This window comes from Cyprinodon tularosa, unplaced genomic scaffold, assembly GCF_016077235.1.
Source record: "Cyprinodon tularosa strain WSP-4 unplaced genomic scaffold, ASM1607723v1 ctg106, whole genome shotgun sequence".
NCBI classification, from domain to species: Eukaryota; Metazoa; Chordata; class Actinopteri; order Cyprinodontiformes; family Cyprinodontidae; genus Cyprinodon; species Cyprinodon tularosa.
In genome coordinates this window covers 441,994-461,673 of record NW_024037849.1, presented here as the reverse complement: position 1 = coordinate 461,673, position 19,680 = coordinate 441,994, and the positions used below count along the sequence as shown (strand labels likewise).

The 19,680-nt window shown below is 38.1% G+C and overlaps 1 protein-coding gene across 2 annotated transcripts in view; it reads left to right on the top strand.

Annotated features, from left to right (window-relative positions):
- The first annotated feature begins 9,698 nt into the window (after positions 1 to 9,698).
- The window catches only part of dennd1b (DENN/MADD domain containing 1B), a 162,730-nt gene continuing 152,748 nt past the window's right edge, over positions 9,699 to 19,680 (top strand). Inside the window, exons 1-2 of one of the 2 annotated variants that reach the window (XM_038286374.1) lie at positions 9,699 to 10,066; positions 11,929 to 11,993. In XM_038286374.1, coding sequence (XP_038142302.1) covers positions 10,050 to 10,066; positions 11,929 to 11,993 — 82 coding nt within the window. In that variant the 5' untranslated portion in view covers positions 9,699 to 10,049. The remainder of the gene's footprint in view (positions 10,067 to 11,928; positions 11,994 to 19,680) is intronic. The other variant, XM_038286379.1, reaches the window with a different exon arrangement.

The following is a 19,680-nucleotide window of genomic DNA, read 5'->3' as shown; positions in this document are numbered from 1 at the left end:
ATATACCACAGAAAAATAATATATTCAGAAATATTATTAATTATTATTTATGTTATTCTTCATAACAGGCTTTAAAATGAAATAAAGCATTCATGCAGTTTTGTTGCATTAATTTGTCCAGCAGTTGGTTATTTTCAAATGTATTTTTAGGAGTTCTGCTTGTATCTTAACACTATGACCTAATTTCCCCATTATATGCTCAGAAGCACTATAACAGTGTCTTAAAAGAGAATCATGTATTTTCCAGGTAATGCTTTGAAAAGGATAGTTTCTAACAAAGAAACAGCTTCTGTAAAACCTGCTGACAGAGTTTTTTCACAGCACTTTAATGCTTGGAACACTTTGTCAGTCCCACCACCATGTCAGTGCAGTGAGGTTAAACTCCAATCCTTAACAAAGCTTCATTGACTTTGCTTTCCCACACCACAAAGATGCATCTTCTCTCTGTAAAACACTTGGACTTGGCCGGTTGATGAGTGGACGTTAATGAGTCCTTTCAAGGTTACCCACCGCTGTAAGCCATAGCTGATTATGTGTGTGCTCAGAACTATGGATAATGAATCCTGACAAGTGCCTTTTGACTGACATTGTGCAGTCAGTTCACCCTCAGACAATTTAAACACCGCTGATAAAACTGAATTTGCATGTACATTATTTAGCATGCTTCATATTACAAAGAGGGAGATTTATATCATCATGAACGTTTTGCAGCCCACAATAACATCATATGTCAAAAAACAACCAGAAAAGTAACTGGCGACGTGAAATGATGACATGTTTTTTTACATGTTTTAATTGCTTTATACTTTTAAATTCAGAATTAACATATCACAGTGTGAGGACATTTTCCCAGGTTTGCTTTTGTTAAAAACTAGATTAGCCGTTACAGTATATTTAATTGAAAATGCAATTAGGTGAACAGTTCACACCTGATGTTGGTTAAATGTTTTTAAACTAGTTTTTAATGGCTGCCCTTTACTCCAGCGATCAAAGAAACACGGAATTACCCTATTGTCTAATAAATTCCCCCAGGTATCATTAATTTCCTAAAAAAAATAGTTTCTCTTCCAGTTTATTTCTTTTTACCAGTTCCTCGTAATATAAAGAACAAACATTTGATTTCTGTTTGCTTTTCGGGTTGTTCCTTTCTTTTAACTTTATATTACCATCTGAAACAGCCAGTCCCAGTCTGCTGCCACTCAGTCAACTTTCAGCCTGCTGAATAAATCTGGCTCACATTGTTAAGGAGTTAGGAGTAAAATTTAGCAATATTTCTTTTTGGAAATTGAACTCAGAAACTCATTATTTTCAGAGGCAAAAAAATACGTGTAACTGTTAACCATGTAACATTTTGCCTATGCCACAACATAAATTTTATCTCTCATGATACTTTATAATACAAGCCAATCAAACTAAGACACAATTTGTATTAAATCAGTTTTAATCCATCTAGTTTGTGCGATTCAAATTCGGTAGAAAAATTTAACATAATTGCTTCAATTTAGGGAATCCCATTTTACCAAACCAAGCTATCAGTTCTGCAGTAATCCTTCATGCAGAGATAGCATGTGGTCACAAGGACTAGCTGATCAGGACCATCAGTTAAAAACTGTCATGATCTTGGCGCTGACGGCTGGCTTAATTGCTCATTCCATTCACCTGTCCAACTTTGCCCGGTTGCTCATTACCACTTTTTTGATCATCCTTCTTCTGCTCTATTTAATGTTCTTTCATCCAGCTATTGGGGGCCAGATTATCTTGTTGTCATTCTCAGGGGTCAGTGGAGAAAGGGTTTTAAGAATACCATAGTGGTTCTAATTTCCTGATCATGATCTGATTTGTCCCTCATCCACTGAAGTGGCCTGTTCCCATCTGAACGTTCTGCCTGAACTGTTTGTGGATTCCTGGAACCCTGAAACAGCCTGTTCCTGTTCTGATGTGTTTCCCTAACCTGGCTCAGACTCCTGCATGTTATCCAGGGCTGTAGCATCTGGGACACTCTGAGCGGTGCCCGCCACATCTCAGCCATAGCCCACCGGCTGGATCCTACCTTGTTCCATGGAGATGGACTGAACTGTTAAATCAGGTTAGTGACTAACATGGAGTTTTTAAATAAACGCTTTGAATTATCCCACTCTGTCTCGTCTTGAATGCTGGGTTCTTCTGTCCTGTGACAAAAACAGTGGAGATCAGGGTGGATTTCTGGAGCACATTGTCATCCTTCAACATTTTCAGAAACATTGTTTGTACTGCGGAGCACTTCTGGATCCCAGGAATCATCCAGTCTATTACTTGAGGTGATGCTCATACATAGACTCTGTATAGAGGAATTCCCAGCTGAAAATGTTCTCTGTTTTTTTTTTTTTTTTTTTTTAGTTGCACGTTTCCAATTACTAAAAAAATCTAGCTTTTATCCAACATATTTCGACATATTGTGGTTGTTGTTTGTACTGTTAATTATGATGTGAGCACAGAAAAAAACAAAGTTATATCCCTTGTATGTGCTCACAAGCTTGGATGTTTAAGATGATTCTGATTCTAGAAACAATCTTTTCAGTTTAAACGGAGAAAAAGCTACAGTTTGGAGTAAAGAAGAGAGGGAGAAGATGGAGAAAATAGCCCAGAAACAACGGGTTGTATTTTAAATGAGGGTAAGGAAAACCAAAGTTTACAAGGTTTAAGACCACAGAACCAAGGGGTGGACTTTCACACATAGCCAGTGGCAGCAGTTCCTTCAATGCCTTCATCTGTGAAAAAATAAATGCAGCCAAATCCAAATGAACTGTGAAGAGATTTTTTTATGAAAAAAATAACAAAAAATAGTTGCATTTCTCCAACAAAGAAAAAGTCAGCAAAAGCTTCAGAAATGGCCTGCTCCCATAGAGTTGCAGCAATAGCTCCATAACAACTTAGACTTAAACAAACTTTATTGTCATTTTGTATACACAGAGTGTATACAAAACAAAATTTCGATGCATACAGCTTTAAACAATGAATGAGCAGAAAACACTGCTACGTTTAGCAGAAATATGTTTGATTAAGATTACAGAAGAAACCTTAAGTGGTTCTAGAAAGTGCTGATGCATGTAAACACTTTGGTGATTTAAAAACACATGAAATCGAGTTACTCACAGCTGCCTTGGCTTTTATTGCATGTGTTAAGTGCTGCTGTCTGCCATGGTTACTGTTTAAGGGCATGTTGTCTTGACACACTGTAATTATGCAGGAGAAAGTCAAGCAACCACGCCAGCTTCAGCCACACTTCCTCTGTGCACCGCAGTTAGCTCAGTTTCCCACCGAGCACCACTGCCGCTAAGGGCACACTGCTTTGCCAAAGGACACATCAGTGATGGTATTGAAGGAGGAGAAAACTGCTGCTTGGTTTTCACCTGTCTCACCTTTGTGTGCATATGCATTAAGTATCACAAAAAAATGAAACTTTCTACTACTTTAGATACTAAGTACCATTTTAAGGTATCGGTTTCCTTGTCTGCCAGTCTGTGATGACGCCTATATTTTGTCAGCAGATAACACCACCTGCACATATAACACTTAGAAGTTCGAAGGTTTATAACCCACAAGCAAAACTGCAGAAAGTGCAACACTTGCTAAAGCAAAACAGAATTTCAAGGGCTGATCAAAGTATTTTAAACTGTCAAAAATAATTGTCTTGTTGTCAAATTGTGGATTGCAACCCAGTCATGTCTAATGAAACGTTTTTTTTAAACACTGTACCAGCTAAAGGGTTTATGAAATTGACGTAAGAAAGATAAGCAGTACTATTTTCATTCCTGTTTGATGTGCTTTATTCATTTTATATTTTATTTAACTAGTTACTCTATAAGTGATTAACTTTACACGTTAGAGGTTGTGTTTGAGCGTTAATAATGATTTTTTCTATTTATGTTTTATTTAACTCTTAGTTGAAAAGAAGACTAAAATTTGCAATGAAAAAATAGAAGCACTTAATATTCTCATAATTTTCATAGAGCACAAGTTGACCTAGTACTGAAGCAATAGCGTTCTGCTGTAGTATATGTCATGATCTTGTCCCTGATGATGGGCTTGATTGTTTATTCCATTAACATGGCTAGCTTTGCCCAGTTTCGCCGCTCATCTGTTTCACCCACTCCAGTCTCTAATTATCCTGTCTACTTCCAGTCATCAATTCCAGATTATTCGAGCCATTGGTGAGAATCTTATAGCGAGTAGTAGTGTTTTCTTATTGCCTGATCCTGACCTGTTCTGCCTTTGGACCTCTGAGCCTGTCTGTTCCCGTTCTGATCTGTTTGAGTGGCCTGTCTTCAGACCCCTGCTGGATTCTGCCTGTTGACCCACCCTAAATCTGCTACCTGAAACAGACCTGGATTTTCCTTTGGTGCCTCTTTGGATCTCTGATCTTCCGGCCCGGACTCCTGAAATTCGGTGACACCGGCTCTGGCTTTTTCACGCTGGATCTGATCTCTTTCTAGTCCTGCAGTTTCAAGGCTTTAGCATCTGGAACTCTCTGAGCAGCTTTCTGCTAATCATGTCGGCAACCGTCCAGCTGGAATCCACCTCTTCCTCTGGGCGTGGACTGAGCTTTAAAACCAGGTTAGTAACTCACATGTTCTTAATCAGACTTTGCTAGATTAATGTGGTCACTAACCTGTGTTTTCCTCCTGATGAGGTTCCTGCCTTAGACACCCTAGCTGCCCTCTTCAGATCTGTTGTTTTTAGATAAATGCCCTTTGAAAAGGATAGAATACTGGTTCCTCCGTTCTGAGCGTTGACAGTATGAGCATTCAGATACTTTATGAAAGTAGAAATGCAAGTGCACATCCTGCAGTAATATTTTTTTTCATAAAGCGTCTAGAAACCTTTAAAGCTACAGTGTGTAATTTTCAGCGACATCTAACGTCCAGACTGCTGACCGCAGCAACATGTCAAAGATGTCTGCCTCCATGGCTGCGAGACCCGCTCCTATGTAATTATAAAAAACGAATTCTAAGGCAACGCAAATATTAAGGTTAAGAGGATGAGCTCGTAGATGATGATAAATAACATAGTTATGTATAATATATTACATTTCTGACTGTATATCCCTGTAATTATTACACACTGTAGCTTTAAATCTCACACTTGAGAAAAGTATCTCTGCATTTAACCCTTTCCCTTGGGGAGCAGTGGGCTGCCATTGTGTGGTGCCCGGGGAGCAGTGTGGGATGAAGACAAACCAGGTATGCGCAACCTTCTCAGAGCACAAGCACACTGCTCTAACCCACAAGGTCATAGTAATAAACCTAGAACAATGTAATCCAGCATGGACTAATCACTAATAAAATCCTTAAACATAGAGGAGAAAAACATAGAATGCTGGTGTGTGACGATATAGATCAGCTAAACTGAGCGGTGAGAGCTATGAGGGGAGAACTAATTCACACAGCTGAGCTGCACAAAGATACAGCAAAACATTAAATGAAGGGACAATGACAAATACAACTTATGGTTATGCATCGAACAGAAGACGGAAACAACAAGAAAATAAGCACAAATTATCTACTGGGAAAGAAAAAAACTCATATATTAGCAGCCAATCCTAATATCTAAAATTTAGTGAACTATCTTTACTTATGTTCTCCTCTTTTTAAGATGAATTCATGATGACTTAAAGGTTCTTGATGCTTGTGATTTTAAAAGTGGAGGACTAAAAGTCTGAGTCTCTAATTCTATAATTATAAACATCATTACACTGGCATTGGATTGTGGTGGAGATAAACACTGCTGTCAGCACTGTAGTCTAACAGCAGGAAGGCCTGGATTCTTTGTGGAGCTTGCATTTCCTCCTTTTTTTTCTGGTTCCTCAGGTTCCTTCATGTCAGGTTAAAGGGCCACTCTACATGCTGGCAAGTGTGTGGGCAGGTCGGTTGAAAGTCGTTCTTCCTGTTTGTATCTGTGCGGGCCCCACTGACTAAAGAAGTTTCTGTAAGGAGTGGCTATTTAGGGCCACTAATAATCCTGTGTTGGTGCACCAGTACAAAAAAAAATTGCATAGTTCCGGGGGTTTTGTGAGATCCAAATAGTTTCAAGCCATCTACTATTCTACAACCCATCTACAAACATAATAGCATGTAAGCTATTGTTTTGAAATAACTACATAAAAAACTATAGTTTAATGTCTCTGGAAATTTGGTGTCAGGGACTGAGGGGAAGACATTTAAAGAATGGAAGTTGGTAGGCATGATAAATGAAAATATATCTTTTGATTTGATTCTCAAAAATAGAACATTTAAATTAAAATAAAAAGTGGATGTGGGTTCCAGCAGATTTTTTAAATTGCCCATTGATTAATTAATACTGCACCGATTGAATGTCCATAGAAAATGTATGAATAAAGTAAGAAATGGAAATATGCATTTGTGCTTTGATCAAAGAGGAAGACTTCAATTATTGCATAGAACAGCTCCATCTATAAACATCGTTTTTATTTTACAATACTCCTAAAGCAAAATAGTATAATCCCAAAATCTACTTTTAAAAATTAAAGAAAATTAGTCAATCATAATCTTCATCTTCAAATGCGAGGCCTCAGTTTAAAGAATTAAAGCTTGATGAAATATTAGTTTGTTGCTTTGTATCACACCAGCACTAGGTGGAAGCTGCATTACAATCTAAATGTTAGAATATCGCCATTGATTATGCATCTATCTATCTATCTATCTATCTATCTATCTATCTATCTATCTATCTATCTATCTATCTATCTATCTATCTATCTATCTATCTATCTATCTATCTATCTATCTATCTATCTATCTATCTATCTATCTATCTATCTATCTATCTATCTATCTATCTATCTATCTATCTATCTATCTATCTATCTATCTATCTATCTATCTATCTATCTATCTATCTATCGCAAACATAGCACCTCATCCTTGTGTTATAAAGCATAATTTCTTCATTTATTCATCCATTTGTTTATTTAGCGTTAAGAAACAAATTTTCAATATTTATATAAAAACAGCACATGTGCAGAAAGGAAAGGCCATACAAGCTTATTTTAAAGCCTCTAACTTAAGTTTAAAAAATTACATATTCATCAATATAGATATAAATCTATTGTTGTTCCCTTTTTTTGTCCTTTCCTATTCTACTTACATTGCAGTGGTCATATAATCTGTAATACTCCCTGCATAAGTATAATAAAGCTATTTATATGCATAAATCAAGTGGAACACTATGGCGATAGCCGTACTGCTTCACTAGTGAAAGCAAAATCTGTTGGGCTCTCTTTTTTTTTGCATCAAGACAATTATTGTTATTGCCACATCGACAGAGATTGACCCTGAGGTTCTGGCATGGGCATAGGTTTTCATAGGGACCATAAGGGACATGTCCCTACCAAAATTTTGGATCAACCTACTTGTCCCTACCAATAATTCGATGTGAATAACATGTTTAGAATTTAAAATCCAGCATTGTTGCAGCAGTGGCTTCTTTTCCTCTCGCAGCTCCTCTGCCTGGTAGCTGCAGCTGCCTGGTCTTTCCTGTCCCTTTCACATAGCAGCGCATGGAACTGTGCTGCACTGTTTAACTCTCTGATTATTCTGCCTTAAGTTCCGCCTTCTCTCTTTCTAAGTGCTTGTTTTCTAGTCTGTATGTGTGCGCGTGCATGCTTGGAGTGCAAAATAAAAAAGTGTCATATAGTGTTATATTTTAATTTATATTTTATAGTTGTTAAAAGTTATTTTATATTTGAAGAAACTTAGGCTCATTCTTAGTGTTGTGCTTTAAAATAGACATAAGGAGTTATTTAAACAGTCAGACAGTAGCATATAGGATGATGATAAAAGGTTGTGTTACATTTAATCCTTTACTATTAAAAACAAACTTGTATAATGGAAACATTATATGATTGTAGGAAACCCAGATATAATGATGCAGGGCAGCCTCAAGGTGAAGCAGCTGCCCTTCAGTGCTGTATTATGGAAGAAATATGTTTGGAATGTTACAATAAAATTAGGGCTGCAACTAACGATTATTTTGCAAATTGATTAATCTGTTGATTATTTTTTCCATTAATCTATTAATAATCAGATAGCCAAAGGTTCCTTCGAGAAGATTTTTTTTAATGAAATGTAACCAGGTGAAACAGAAAGGTTCCCTCTTGATGAGTTCTGGATGGGGAATATTGACAGACAATTTTTAAAAAATTTTTTTATCTTAAATGCAAAATTTTTTTTACAGTATTGGTATAATTTCTGCTCTAAGTGGGTCGCTCTGTCGGCTAAAGGCACATTTTAGTGGCCCTATACTCCAGTTAAAGATTAATCAGTTACTAAACTATTTGCCGATTATTTAAATAATCAATTAATATGATTAATTGTTTCAGCCCTAGATAAAATACATAAAATAAACTAAACAGAGTAACTACAGCCCAGATGTACATCTTGTATAGTGACATTTATAATTTAAATGCTCATTGTCAGATTTATTATAGTTCAGTGCACATGTAAATACAATACTTTTATTTGCCGTCCCTCGAAAAAAAAAAAAATAAGAGTGGGGTTTGCCTCTGCACAATTCTATATCTTCAAAAGAAAACACAGGATAAATCCACATATAACAGACATATTTACACCATATTTGGTTAAATAGGCACTGTCTTAGTCGCTGGTAAGTTTAAATGCAAACCTTTTTAAAGTGGAAAAAAGTCCTAATTCCACATTCGTCAGAGCCAGTGATTCTTTAAACATTGTTAAACAGCATCTAGTGTGTGCAGTGCCTATAAGATTTGTATTAATGTAGCAAGAAATGCTGCTGTTCTCTTTAAACAAAATGTGCCCTGATGCTCACATTAATTAAGCATATTTTTGCACAGGACCAATGAGATCAGACCAATGAAACTGAAGACCAATAGTGTCCCTATCAAAGTTGAAATCAAACCTACGCCCTTGGGTTCTGGTGCCTATCTACTTTCAGCTGATTCAGAACGCTGCTGCTCGAGTCCTCACTAAGACCAAGAGACTGGATCACATCACTCCAGTTCTGAAGTCCTTACATTGGCTTCCTGTGTCTCAAAGAATTGATTACAAAGTACTTTTGCTAGTTTATAAATCACTACATGGTTTAGGGCCAAAATACATTTCTGACCTGCTACACTATGACCCCCCCAGACCTCTAAGGTCATCTGGGACAGGTCTACTTTCTGTTCAGCTTTCAGTTTCTATGGTCCTCACATCTGGAATGAACTCCCGGAAACCTGCAGGTCCGCTGCTACTCTCAGTTCTTTTAAATCAATGCTGAAGACCTTTCTTTTTGATGTTGCCTTTCTCTAAATTACGTTAATTTCTTTACTGTTTAATCTCTTATATTGCACTGTATTTTTTATTCTTGTGTTTTATTTTGTTTTTATTTTAAACTGTTTCCTCTGTGTTTTATTTATTTTTTAAAACTGATTTTATGTAAAGCACTTTGAATTGCCCTGTTGCTGAAATGCTATACTAATAAAGCTGCATTGCCTTGCCTTGCCTTTCAGCCCCCCCTCAGTGTACATTGGTTATTGCCTGGCCACCCTTATCAAATATTTCTGGCTACGCCTCTGGCTGTTATTGACCTAATATCACAGGGAAGCCCCTGTTTGTTAAAAAGCATGAATCACATGGTCCTGGTCTGCTGCATCATCACCAACTCCATCATAATCCTCCTCCTCCTCCACATTGGACGCTCGCGGGCAGCAAGGTGCTGATCTGACGCACCGACGTCACCGGCTCTTTGACAGCACTTCCTGGAGCGCCGTTTGTTGTGGGAAACAGCCCCGCTGCTGCTCAGCTCAACGGTGGAAATAGGCCACATAGACGGCAGGAACAGAGGGGGACACGTCGGCGCTTCTCTCCCACCTTTAAACATGCGGTCTCGGCTTCCTCTCACCGCTATCAGCTAAAGGACCGGGAGAGAAAAGAAGAGGAGTCTGAGGACGGAGAAGGTGGAGATAAAAAAAAAAATCTCCCCCGAGCAGCAGAGCCGCCGACAGCAGGGAGCTGTCGCGATGTTGTAACCAAACCATGGACAGCAGGATAAAGTAAGAGCTCCGTGTTTCTCAGCTGTTTGTCTCCCTATGCTTCCTTCTGCCAAGCTAACAGCTAATGTTAACGGTTCGGACGCGTCGCGCAGTGTCGGAGCTGCATGCGGAGGAATGTTTCTGCGTGATTGGAGCCCTCTACAGCCGGGGGTTTAGGGCCAGGCCAGCTGGCTCAGTCAGCATGGGGGTCAGTCTGTGGCTGTCTGCTAGCTGACCGCCGGTTAGCGGCTCTCACTGCCAAACCAGGCAGCTTTACAAACACTTATCAGGCTTCTGAGGAAGCAGAGTCCATGATGGTGAAATGAGAGAACTTCTCTTTCTTAGAAAACCACTTCACAGTCACTCAGAGAAGCTCTGAAAAGGGCATTTCTGATCATATTTATTAAAAAAAGTTTAAATAAATTTAACAAATTTTAATATAATTGAGTAGATTATTTCAAATTCTAAATAAATAAAAATAAAGCCCAAATATATGATGGAAAGGACGCTTTGACCTTACATGGAGATTCAATTCAATTCAGTTTATTTCTGTAGCGCCAATTCACAACTCATGTCATCTCAACGTGCTTTACAGTTCAACCAGATCATACAGTCTAATTGATACAAAGTTTTCTAAGGAAAACCAGTTGATTGCATCGACTCATTGACTTGAAGGCAATCCCTCACACTAAGCATGCTTGTAGTGACAGTGGAGAGGAAAAACTCCCTTTTAACAGGAACAAACCTCCGGCAGAACCAGGCTGCGTGTGAGCGGCTGTCTGCTGAGGCCGACTGGAGTTTCAAGAGGGAGAAGCAGAGATACAGAAAGATAAGATAAAATAGAAAAAAAAAAAAAAAAAAACCTCTGACTTTACAATGTGAGGTAACACTTTGTCTGAAATTTTAGTTTTAATTTTAGTTTTTCTCTCATAAAAATATTCCCTCCCTTCTCCTAAATCTGCCTTTTTTTAACATCAGAGAAGAAGGTTAGGGGTAAAAGGTGTTCAAGGAGGCAGAAGCAGAGATACAAAAGGCAACTGTAAAAGGCAGCCCAGTTCAGGAAACACACAGCCAGGCAGACGAGCTCCGAGCCAGTTCATCACCAGATCTACTTCCTTGTTGCATTTTGGTTTCTTCCATCTTATTCTGAACCATATCTTGAGGATAAAGTGCTTTTATATTTTCTAGTAGATAACTCTGTTGACTATGGCTTTGATAAAAAAACACCGGACCAACACTGATGATTGTAAACTTTAAAATGGACCTCAAGTTACTCGTATTCTTTATTTATTTTTCTTCTTCCTCGAGACACTATGATCTTAATTTCCAAATCAACTGCCACTCTGCATTAGATCAGACAAGTTCATGCTTTGTGAATTCCCTTTACACTTTAGCTTGTGCTGCACATTTTTTTCTTCCACTAAATTTTCTATTACCGTAATAATATAGAATATGGCCCTTTGGTTATAGCCAGCTTTTTTCAGTCTTGGCCATTTGTGTCTGATGCCTGTCTCCATGACTGCCAATTAAAAGATTTCTCTTTTAAAACCCTTTTTTTTTCCTAATTGGAATTTTTAAAACCTCTTTGTGGAGAAAATGTAAGTTGCATTGATTAACATTACAAGAAATAGATGCCTGAAAGAATGTCGCTGCGAATATTCTTGTTGTTTGAGCTTTATTTTTATAAACCAGCTGCTGCCAGTATTGACATTATCTGCCATTGACTTTTAGGACTATGTAAAGTAGGACAGAACCTTTATTTCTAAGTAGAAGTACACATGCAACCTAATACATTTTATCAGCACCACAGTGGATTTTAATGCTAAATGGAAGTTAAAATGTTTTTTTTTTCTCTTTCTAAACTAACATTTCCTTCTTTTCAGGGAGAACCCAGAAAGAACATTTGATCTAGTTGTACAAGTGGAGTGCCCATCATCTGAAAATGAGGGTAGGTGATGTCAATATTTCCATGGGTATCATTTGCTCTGCATGGATTATGCGTGTGTTAAAAAAAGATGAACATTTGCTCTGTTGCACAAGCTATAAAAATATTTTTGGTTTTAGAATTTGTACAAAAAAGACCTAAGCAGTTGTTGCCATGGTGTACTCTGATATTTAACCCATTTGTTTGACAGTTTCATTACTTGAAACCTTTCTGATAATGTTTTAATCTGTTAAACCGAAACTAGGAATAGGGTGGTACGATAACCTTAACTCTTCATACCATATTTTCGTGCTGATCAAGGAAAAATATCTAAAACCAAACTGTTTAACAGGGTCTTACTACTTTAATTTAAACCAGAAAGGCCTTTATTTTTTGGGGCCCTATAATGATTATTGTCACTCGAAGTATGTGAAGGTGCTATATTGGTGTGCTTATGGTAATAGGTAGTTTTTTTTTTCAGTTTGATTTAGTTTTATATCAAAGAAATGTAAGGAAATAATTTGTCTAATAAATAAATCCTTAATCCTATGAAAATTGTTTTAATGTTAGGTTGATTCTGTCTATAACTTTGTTTGTTTTTCTAATTTACTTTAAATCAGCAGTTGTGTTTACATTTTCCTGAGAAGTGTGTTTGCTGTAAACGTATCATTGTTTTGGTTTTTGAACGTATGCAACCCTAAACACACCCCTACCTAGCGGTGTTTCTGCTAGAATTAAAGGATTATTTTATTTTTTTCCATCAGACTTGTTAACCAGTAATAATGCCGTAAACTCTTCCTGTTTATCTCTTTTTTCCTCTTCAGTGTTTCCAAAATATATTATCCCTCCTCCATCCTGTCATTATGATAATTGTGCAGCTTTGCAGTCAGGCTGCTGTGTAATTTAATTTAGCATTAGCTCAATGAACATGCATATTATTTAAAGTTAGACGTGGAGTGTCACCAAACTTCAAGACAGGGCTGAGTCAGCCTTGCACAATGAGAGCAGTCATTATGACTGTTCTGTTATTATCACAGTGTTTGCACGGTCAGGATCCAAAAGGACAACGGCTGTTTGGTCTGACTTCCACTGACAATGCAAATATCAAATAAGTTAGCATTAATGTTTTGCTATTAGCATGATGGGGAACTTCTTTGCTTATTTAAAACATGTGTTACTCTGAGTTCAGGTTTATTTTTGTAACTGTGCCCCATCTAAAAAGGTTTTAGGAAAAACATTATTAGGTCAGAGTGCTGCCTTAACCTTCTGCTCTTTGCATTAGTAGAAAATTTCCAATGCTGGCAGTGATTGGAGCTTTTCTGGGAAAAGACCATGGCCCATGAAGCACAGAGCTCTTTACTCTGCCTCTTCATGGATATGGAAATTAAAATAAGCCTCACATTTCACATCAGTATCCACCATCCTTCATAAGTTGAATATTCTGTGAAAACATTTCTCCTGCACATTACACCCACTGTCTTATTTTGCCCGCTCGGTGGACTGAATTTAAAGAGGTGTTATTGGATGGTTGACTTGTGCAGCTGCTGAGCTGACTAGGAAAGGCTGAAAGTTGTCCTTGGATGCAGTTCTCATATTGGATTTTAAACTAAACTCATAAACCGCCGAATTGCACAGCAATAACTGACTTCCCTCTTGTATGATCCGGGGTCGGACTCATTTCCGGAACCCTGTTCCCGAGAGCAAAAGCTGCAGAGAAACGTCTGCACACTTCAAGGCGAGTTGAGAAGACTTTTCTGCTCCTTCTCTCGCCCAAAGTGCCCTTTCTGCTCGCAGTTATGATTGGATCTAACCGGGACCGGTTAAGGAAGCTGTCAGTAAACTGGGGGGTGGGTGGTGGTGGTGGTGGTGGTGGAGGGGGTGGCTATGATTGTGGTGGAATGCTTTTGAGAAGAAGCAGTTTCATTTACTTCAATGAGGAATGAATCACTTCTCCATAATTCGGATAAGTTTCAGTTTCTTTGAGGATCTCAACTGGAGCCTTTACAAAGTGTAATAGTTCTTAGGTGGTAGAACTGCGCCCATTGAGATATATATATATATATATATATATATATATATATATATATATATCTATGTATATGTATATGTACGGTATGTATATGTATATGTGTGTGTATGTATGTATTAAAAAAAAAAAAGAATATTTCCTCAGCTTTGTTCTATTTTTGTCCCAAAGATGTACTGAGCGTTTACTGAAAGCTAAGTGGGTTTATGTTATGAGTCATAATCAACAGGCTCTGGACATGCTGCAAAACCTCCACAAAGTCACACACTATCTCCATCTTCTCCTACAGTCAAACATGATCTCTTTTTTTTTTTTCTTTTTTTTGCCAAAAAGTGCCACTTCATATTCACACATTATCTTCCCACTGCCTCAGAGAAGCAAACAAACAGCAGGGCAACCATGACAAACTATAATTAAATTGTCATAGCAACGTGATGTTGAAAATGTGAGCTTTTCTTTTGGCATTGGGAGAAGTGGTGGAAACTTGACTTGTGATTTTCACATCTCCTCTCCACAGTTCAGGCAACTTTAGTTTTAATTTTAGCTTGATGTTTGGCTGTGTTATCTTTTTTTTTTGCATTTCTATTCTCGGTAATCTAGCTCACTCTGTTTAGAGAGTGAGGAAAGGGTGTCCTCTTTGAGTGAAAGAAGCGTGCGTTGTGCGTTATCTTGCTGATGCCGCACCAGTGTGCCACTCTCACCACATCCTGGTCCTGCAGATTTGAAACAAGATCCACGTACGGCATCACCATTCGATGCCAATACCTCTAAATGGGACTTTCCTGAGCTTGTCAGTCAGAGTTAAACTGCAAGGTGAAAAGAACATTCACATCCTTTAGTTAAAAATAGTTCACTACTATATGAAGGGTCAAAAACGCCTTTCCCTGAATTTCCTGTGTTCAGTGGGTTTTACACCTTTTGTTGCCACAATGCCGATGACACCCACATATTTGCAGACAGCCCTGAAACAAGCCTGCATTTCATCAAGCAGTTCCACCATGACCTTGTTAAGCTAGCTGCTCTTAAAAATAGGCTGTTCTTCGTACATTTAACATTTCCTTTGGCAATTTCATGTTTTTTTTCTGCGGCAGACTTTTATTACTTGAAATTTAAGGGCGGCAAACTAAGTAGCTGTTTCTAATGTTAACTGCTAGTCTGTGTAGAATTTCTTTTGAAATAAAAACCTTAAAACAGCAATAGTTGATGAATGGAGCCACATTTTTGCAGGATAAGTACAAGGAAAAAGAAAAAAACTCAAATATATTCCAAATGTTGTCTTAGACTTGGTTTCAGGTTTTTTTAATGGCATTTCATCAATCCATCTTCCATCAAACCTATAAATTAATCCAAACAGAGCCGCAGTAATGATAGTTGAAAGAATAATTATACATACCGGTATATCTATTTTCTATACCTGCTTGTTCTTGCAGAGTTGCATGGGTGGAACTAGCATCCATTTCCAGCTGTCATTTGGTGAGCAGCGAGGTACACCTGGACAGGTCGGCAGCCAACATAATGGCAATTAAAAGGAAAAAAAAAAACATTTAACCCAAAATGCAGATTTCTAAATAAGCCACAGTGTCTGGATAAGAACCCATGCATGCATGGGGAGAACCTGCAGACTCCATGCAGAAAAGCCTGGGTTTTGAATCCACATCCTTCTTGCCCTACTAACAGCTACACCACAGCTCTAAGGGGTACTCATTGGTATATATATATATATATCTAACCTGTGAGTTGACCAGCTCAATGGTTTCATGTGTGTTCTGTTCACACAGTAGTCATAGAGTGCCTTGCAACAGTATTCATACCACCTGATCCTTTGCAAACGTTTTATTACAGCAGAAAACGTTCATTCAAATTTTGTTTTCCTGCTAATACAGCTGCAATTCTTCAGGCTCACATCTTAACAAGTTTTCAACATTTGTTTACCTATTTCTCTTTGCAAAACAGCCCAGATTTAGATGGGGAAATTAGCTTATAAGTTTAGTTAACATTTAATTTGTTTCTGGACTTTGACTGGGCAATTCTAACAGATAAAAAAAATAAGTTTTGATGTCAAACATTACTACCCTAACTTTTTAGTCTAGCTTGTTTTGCTCAAAGATGAAAGCTAACCACAGTTTCAATTTCTTTGCTGCTTCTGACAAAACAAGTGTTCAGCTCCAACCATAATACCATTATCTATGACCTGCTTTCCTCTCTCTGATGAAATACCCCATCCTCCCTGCATCATGCTGCCACCGGGTGATGCGTAGTGTTCTTTTACACCACTGTTTTCCACATTGGTTGTAAAGTCTTGATCTCATGTTTTTTAGAACACCCCTCTGCACACAAGGATGTTACAAACTGCCCTGAGAAGTAGTTTAGATTTTTTCCAGGCCTCTCCTACACAAAGGCCAGGTTTTTGGGGAACACATCCTCCATCCTAAGCTCTAGATCTCTGCAGCCCCTCTGGGAATATGACGTTTTTGTTTTATGCCAGAAAGTATGGATGCTTTAAAAGGCCACATGGTACGTAGGTGCAACATCAAATGATGGCTCTTTCCTTTAAATTACATCATATTTATTGTCAATGAAGCATTTGGCTGCTGATTCATGTCCTGACATCAGGTTCAATATTATGATCTTCTGTGGTAAAGCAGAAAACTGTTATTTTGTGATTGTGAAGCTAAAAGCGTGTTAACTCATGCTTTAGTTCTGCCTGCGGTCTGAAGCATTATTGTGTTGGATCATTTCCCAGTCATTATTCCCCATGGGTAGCCTTTTCTTCTTCTCTTTTGGCAAACTGAGTGCAGCATCAGCGTTGTGGGTAATCCACCACCCTAAAGTTTAGATTGCAATATTTTGCAGTGAAATCTAAAATGAGATTTTAAGCTGTTCCTCACTTGGTATTCTCCTTGTTATTCCCTGAAAATATCAGTAAATCAGCATTCCACAGCCGTGTTGCTGGAAGAAAACAGCAGCCAGAATTTAATGCCTGTGTCCGCGGTGGTGGCGGTGTTCATCGCTGGACTTCTAACCATCAATCTGTGGAAAGATGACAGGCACTGTCCCTCTTTCCTCATGCAGGTCCGTGGAGACCCGGCCTCCCTGTTCAGTTCTGCTCAGCTCTGTTGGCTCGCTGCTCTGTAGATGCTCAGGCTGTGAGCAGAGTGTTGCCTGAGAGCGTGACTGGCATGCTAGCTACTAGCAGCCCTGGCTACATAAAGCCATATTGATGTGCTTCCAAGATGCTGCCAAAGCTAGCAGATGACGCTAGTGCTGCCAAGGCAGTAGGTGGGGACAGATGCTACCTGTCCTCGCCTGCTCCCTGCAGCCAGATTGTTCACGCTAACAAACCAATAAACTTAATAGACCAGCATATCCCTTTTACAGCAGCATTTATGCTGCAATTAGGGAGGCGATTTATTATTAACATAAAGCTAAGTGGCAGCAGCTACTGGGGAGAGGTTTGGGATTTTATTCATCTTCTTTTCGCTATGTCCTTTTAGTTTTTGGTAACATATGCCTTTCTCTTATCAGCTTAGCTAACCAGCACTCCAACATGTGTCTTTACTTAGTCATGTTAAATTATCTAAGTGTGAAAATATGTCTTTAAATAAGCAATCCTTCCTACATCAGCTATTAAACAGAGGACCTACTAAAATGGGCCCTTTATTTTTAGAGATGTCATGTATTTTAGTGGAATTAATTTGACAAGATGTCTGAAACCTTACAAGTTTTGTAGCATTTTGATGCCTAAATCCATTGCTGCAAATGATTGGTTGATTTGCATTATGTGTTAATTGTTAATGAATCAGTTTTATCTAATAAACTTGCCAGATAGAGCATTTCTCTTTTTGATAAAGGAGTCAGAGCTGTATATTCTGATGGTTCTTTTTTCTCTGCGTTCTAATGTTCTAGATGTTTTGCTCACTTCAGGTACTGCTCTGCTGCAGTCTCGGCGATGGCTTCCTCAAGCTGCCCTGTCTCACCTTTCCCCTCTTCTATTCCTCGTCTCTTCTTAAAGTGTTTTTTCTTTCACTTTGTTCGTGAAGTTCATGCTCTTAGAAGTGTTTTAAAGTGATGGCATTTCACAAAGTGGTTTTTCTCTGTGACATGGCCATTGTTGGTTCTTAAGTCTGATTTTATGCCAGTTTTATGTGGAGTTCATGGTGGGCTTATTCGAAGTCTGTGGGGACTTTTGGAGAACTTGCGAAAGCCATGGCAGCAAAAAGGGTGTTGATTGGTCATTAGACTCCGGAGACGGCCCCACACTCCTCACATTTTATTCATCTCTGAACTTTTCTGCCTTTCTCTTCTGTCTGAACCGCATGAATTTTCTAGAGTCTGTGTTAAGCACAGGGCTTGATATCATCTAATTTTATTTTTAATCTGTTTCCTCTGAACTCAACTGAGGAAGTCTCTACACTCTTGCGTTTTGGTTTAGAACTTAGTTGACTCTAAGAAACCTAACAGTGCAGGGTTGTAGTCATCCAATAAAGTAGTCTCGAGCTTTACTTTTGCTTTTTAATGTTTTGTTCATTTTCAGTTATTGTTTAAGTCAGTGGATTTTGGGGGTTTGGGGCAATTAATTGCATTTGCAATATGGGTTTTTGCTCAGTTTTGCTGACATTACATTTAACAAGAGTAAGACACAAGTATTTTTTCTCCAGCCCATTAGGTGGTGGTTATAAACGTAAAGTTGGTTTGCTGCCACAATGGAAGAGCTAGCAGAACGATAGCACGCTGATTCATGCATGCAGATAGAAATATGCACTTTTTCACACAAAGTCCTGCTACAATGGACTCTGAACAAGTAAACTTTTAAGGTCCTTTCCATGCTTCAGGTCAGCGCAAAGGAAAATCTAAATAAAATCGCAATTCCACTATTGACAGAAAATGATCACAATTTTGATTTTATACTAAATTGTTCAGCCCTATTGGATATTTTGCCTAAAAGATTTACATTAACCAACCTTGCTTCGTGATGTATTTTGCAGGCTATGATATTTTTTAAGCTTATACCGTTCTCAAAGAACTCTTGAGTGAGTTTTAAGTTGCTTCCTGCTACCCAGAAGTGTAAATATGTTATAACACAGAAGCCCATTTCTTTTATACATTCTTGAAATTGCGAGGGGGAAAAATATGCCATTTGATAATAGAAATATTTATGATTAAATTCCAGTGAGTGAAAATAAGCCCTTGAAGAACTCAAACAGTTTTACCACCATTGCAGTTAGACGTAAACGCAGATTCACTCACCAGCTCTCCAGTTAGAGATTAAAGTTAGGTAAAACTATCCCAGTATGAGGCGTAACTTTAATCTTAGCCAAATTAATTTGTACTGTGAGATATTAAACACAGAAGTTGACCAAACAATAAATACTGGATATCGTTTGACCAAATTATATCAGTGTTTAACTTCCACTCAGTCGTCAAAGGCAGTGTACCCGGTGTCAGGGATTTTTTTTCTGGGTATATCTGTCTAGACGGTCCAGTTAGCTGATGGCTGCCGAGGTGAGTTGGCTCTAAAAAAACTTTTCATCCCTATTGCATTTACATGATGTCGTCATCTGAGCTAATATTTGATTTGTGTTTTATTTGTGTAATATTTGATGTGTAATTTATCAAACTTCATCTCATTAAAAAGTTAAATAATTCAATTCAGTTTATTTATATAGCGCCAATTACCAACACATG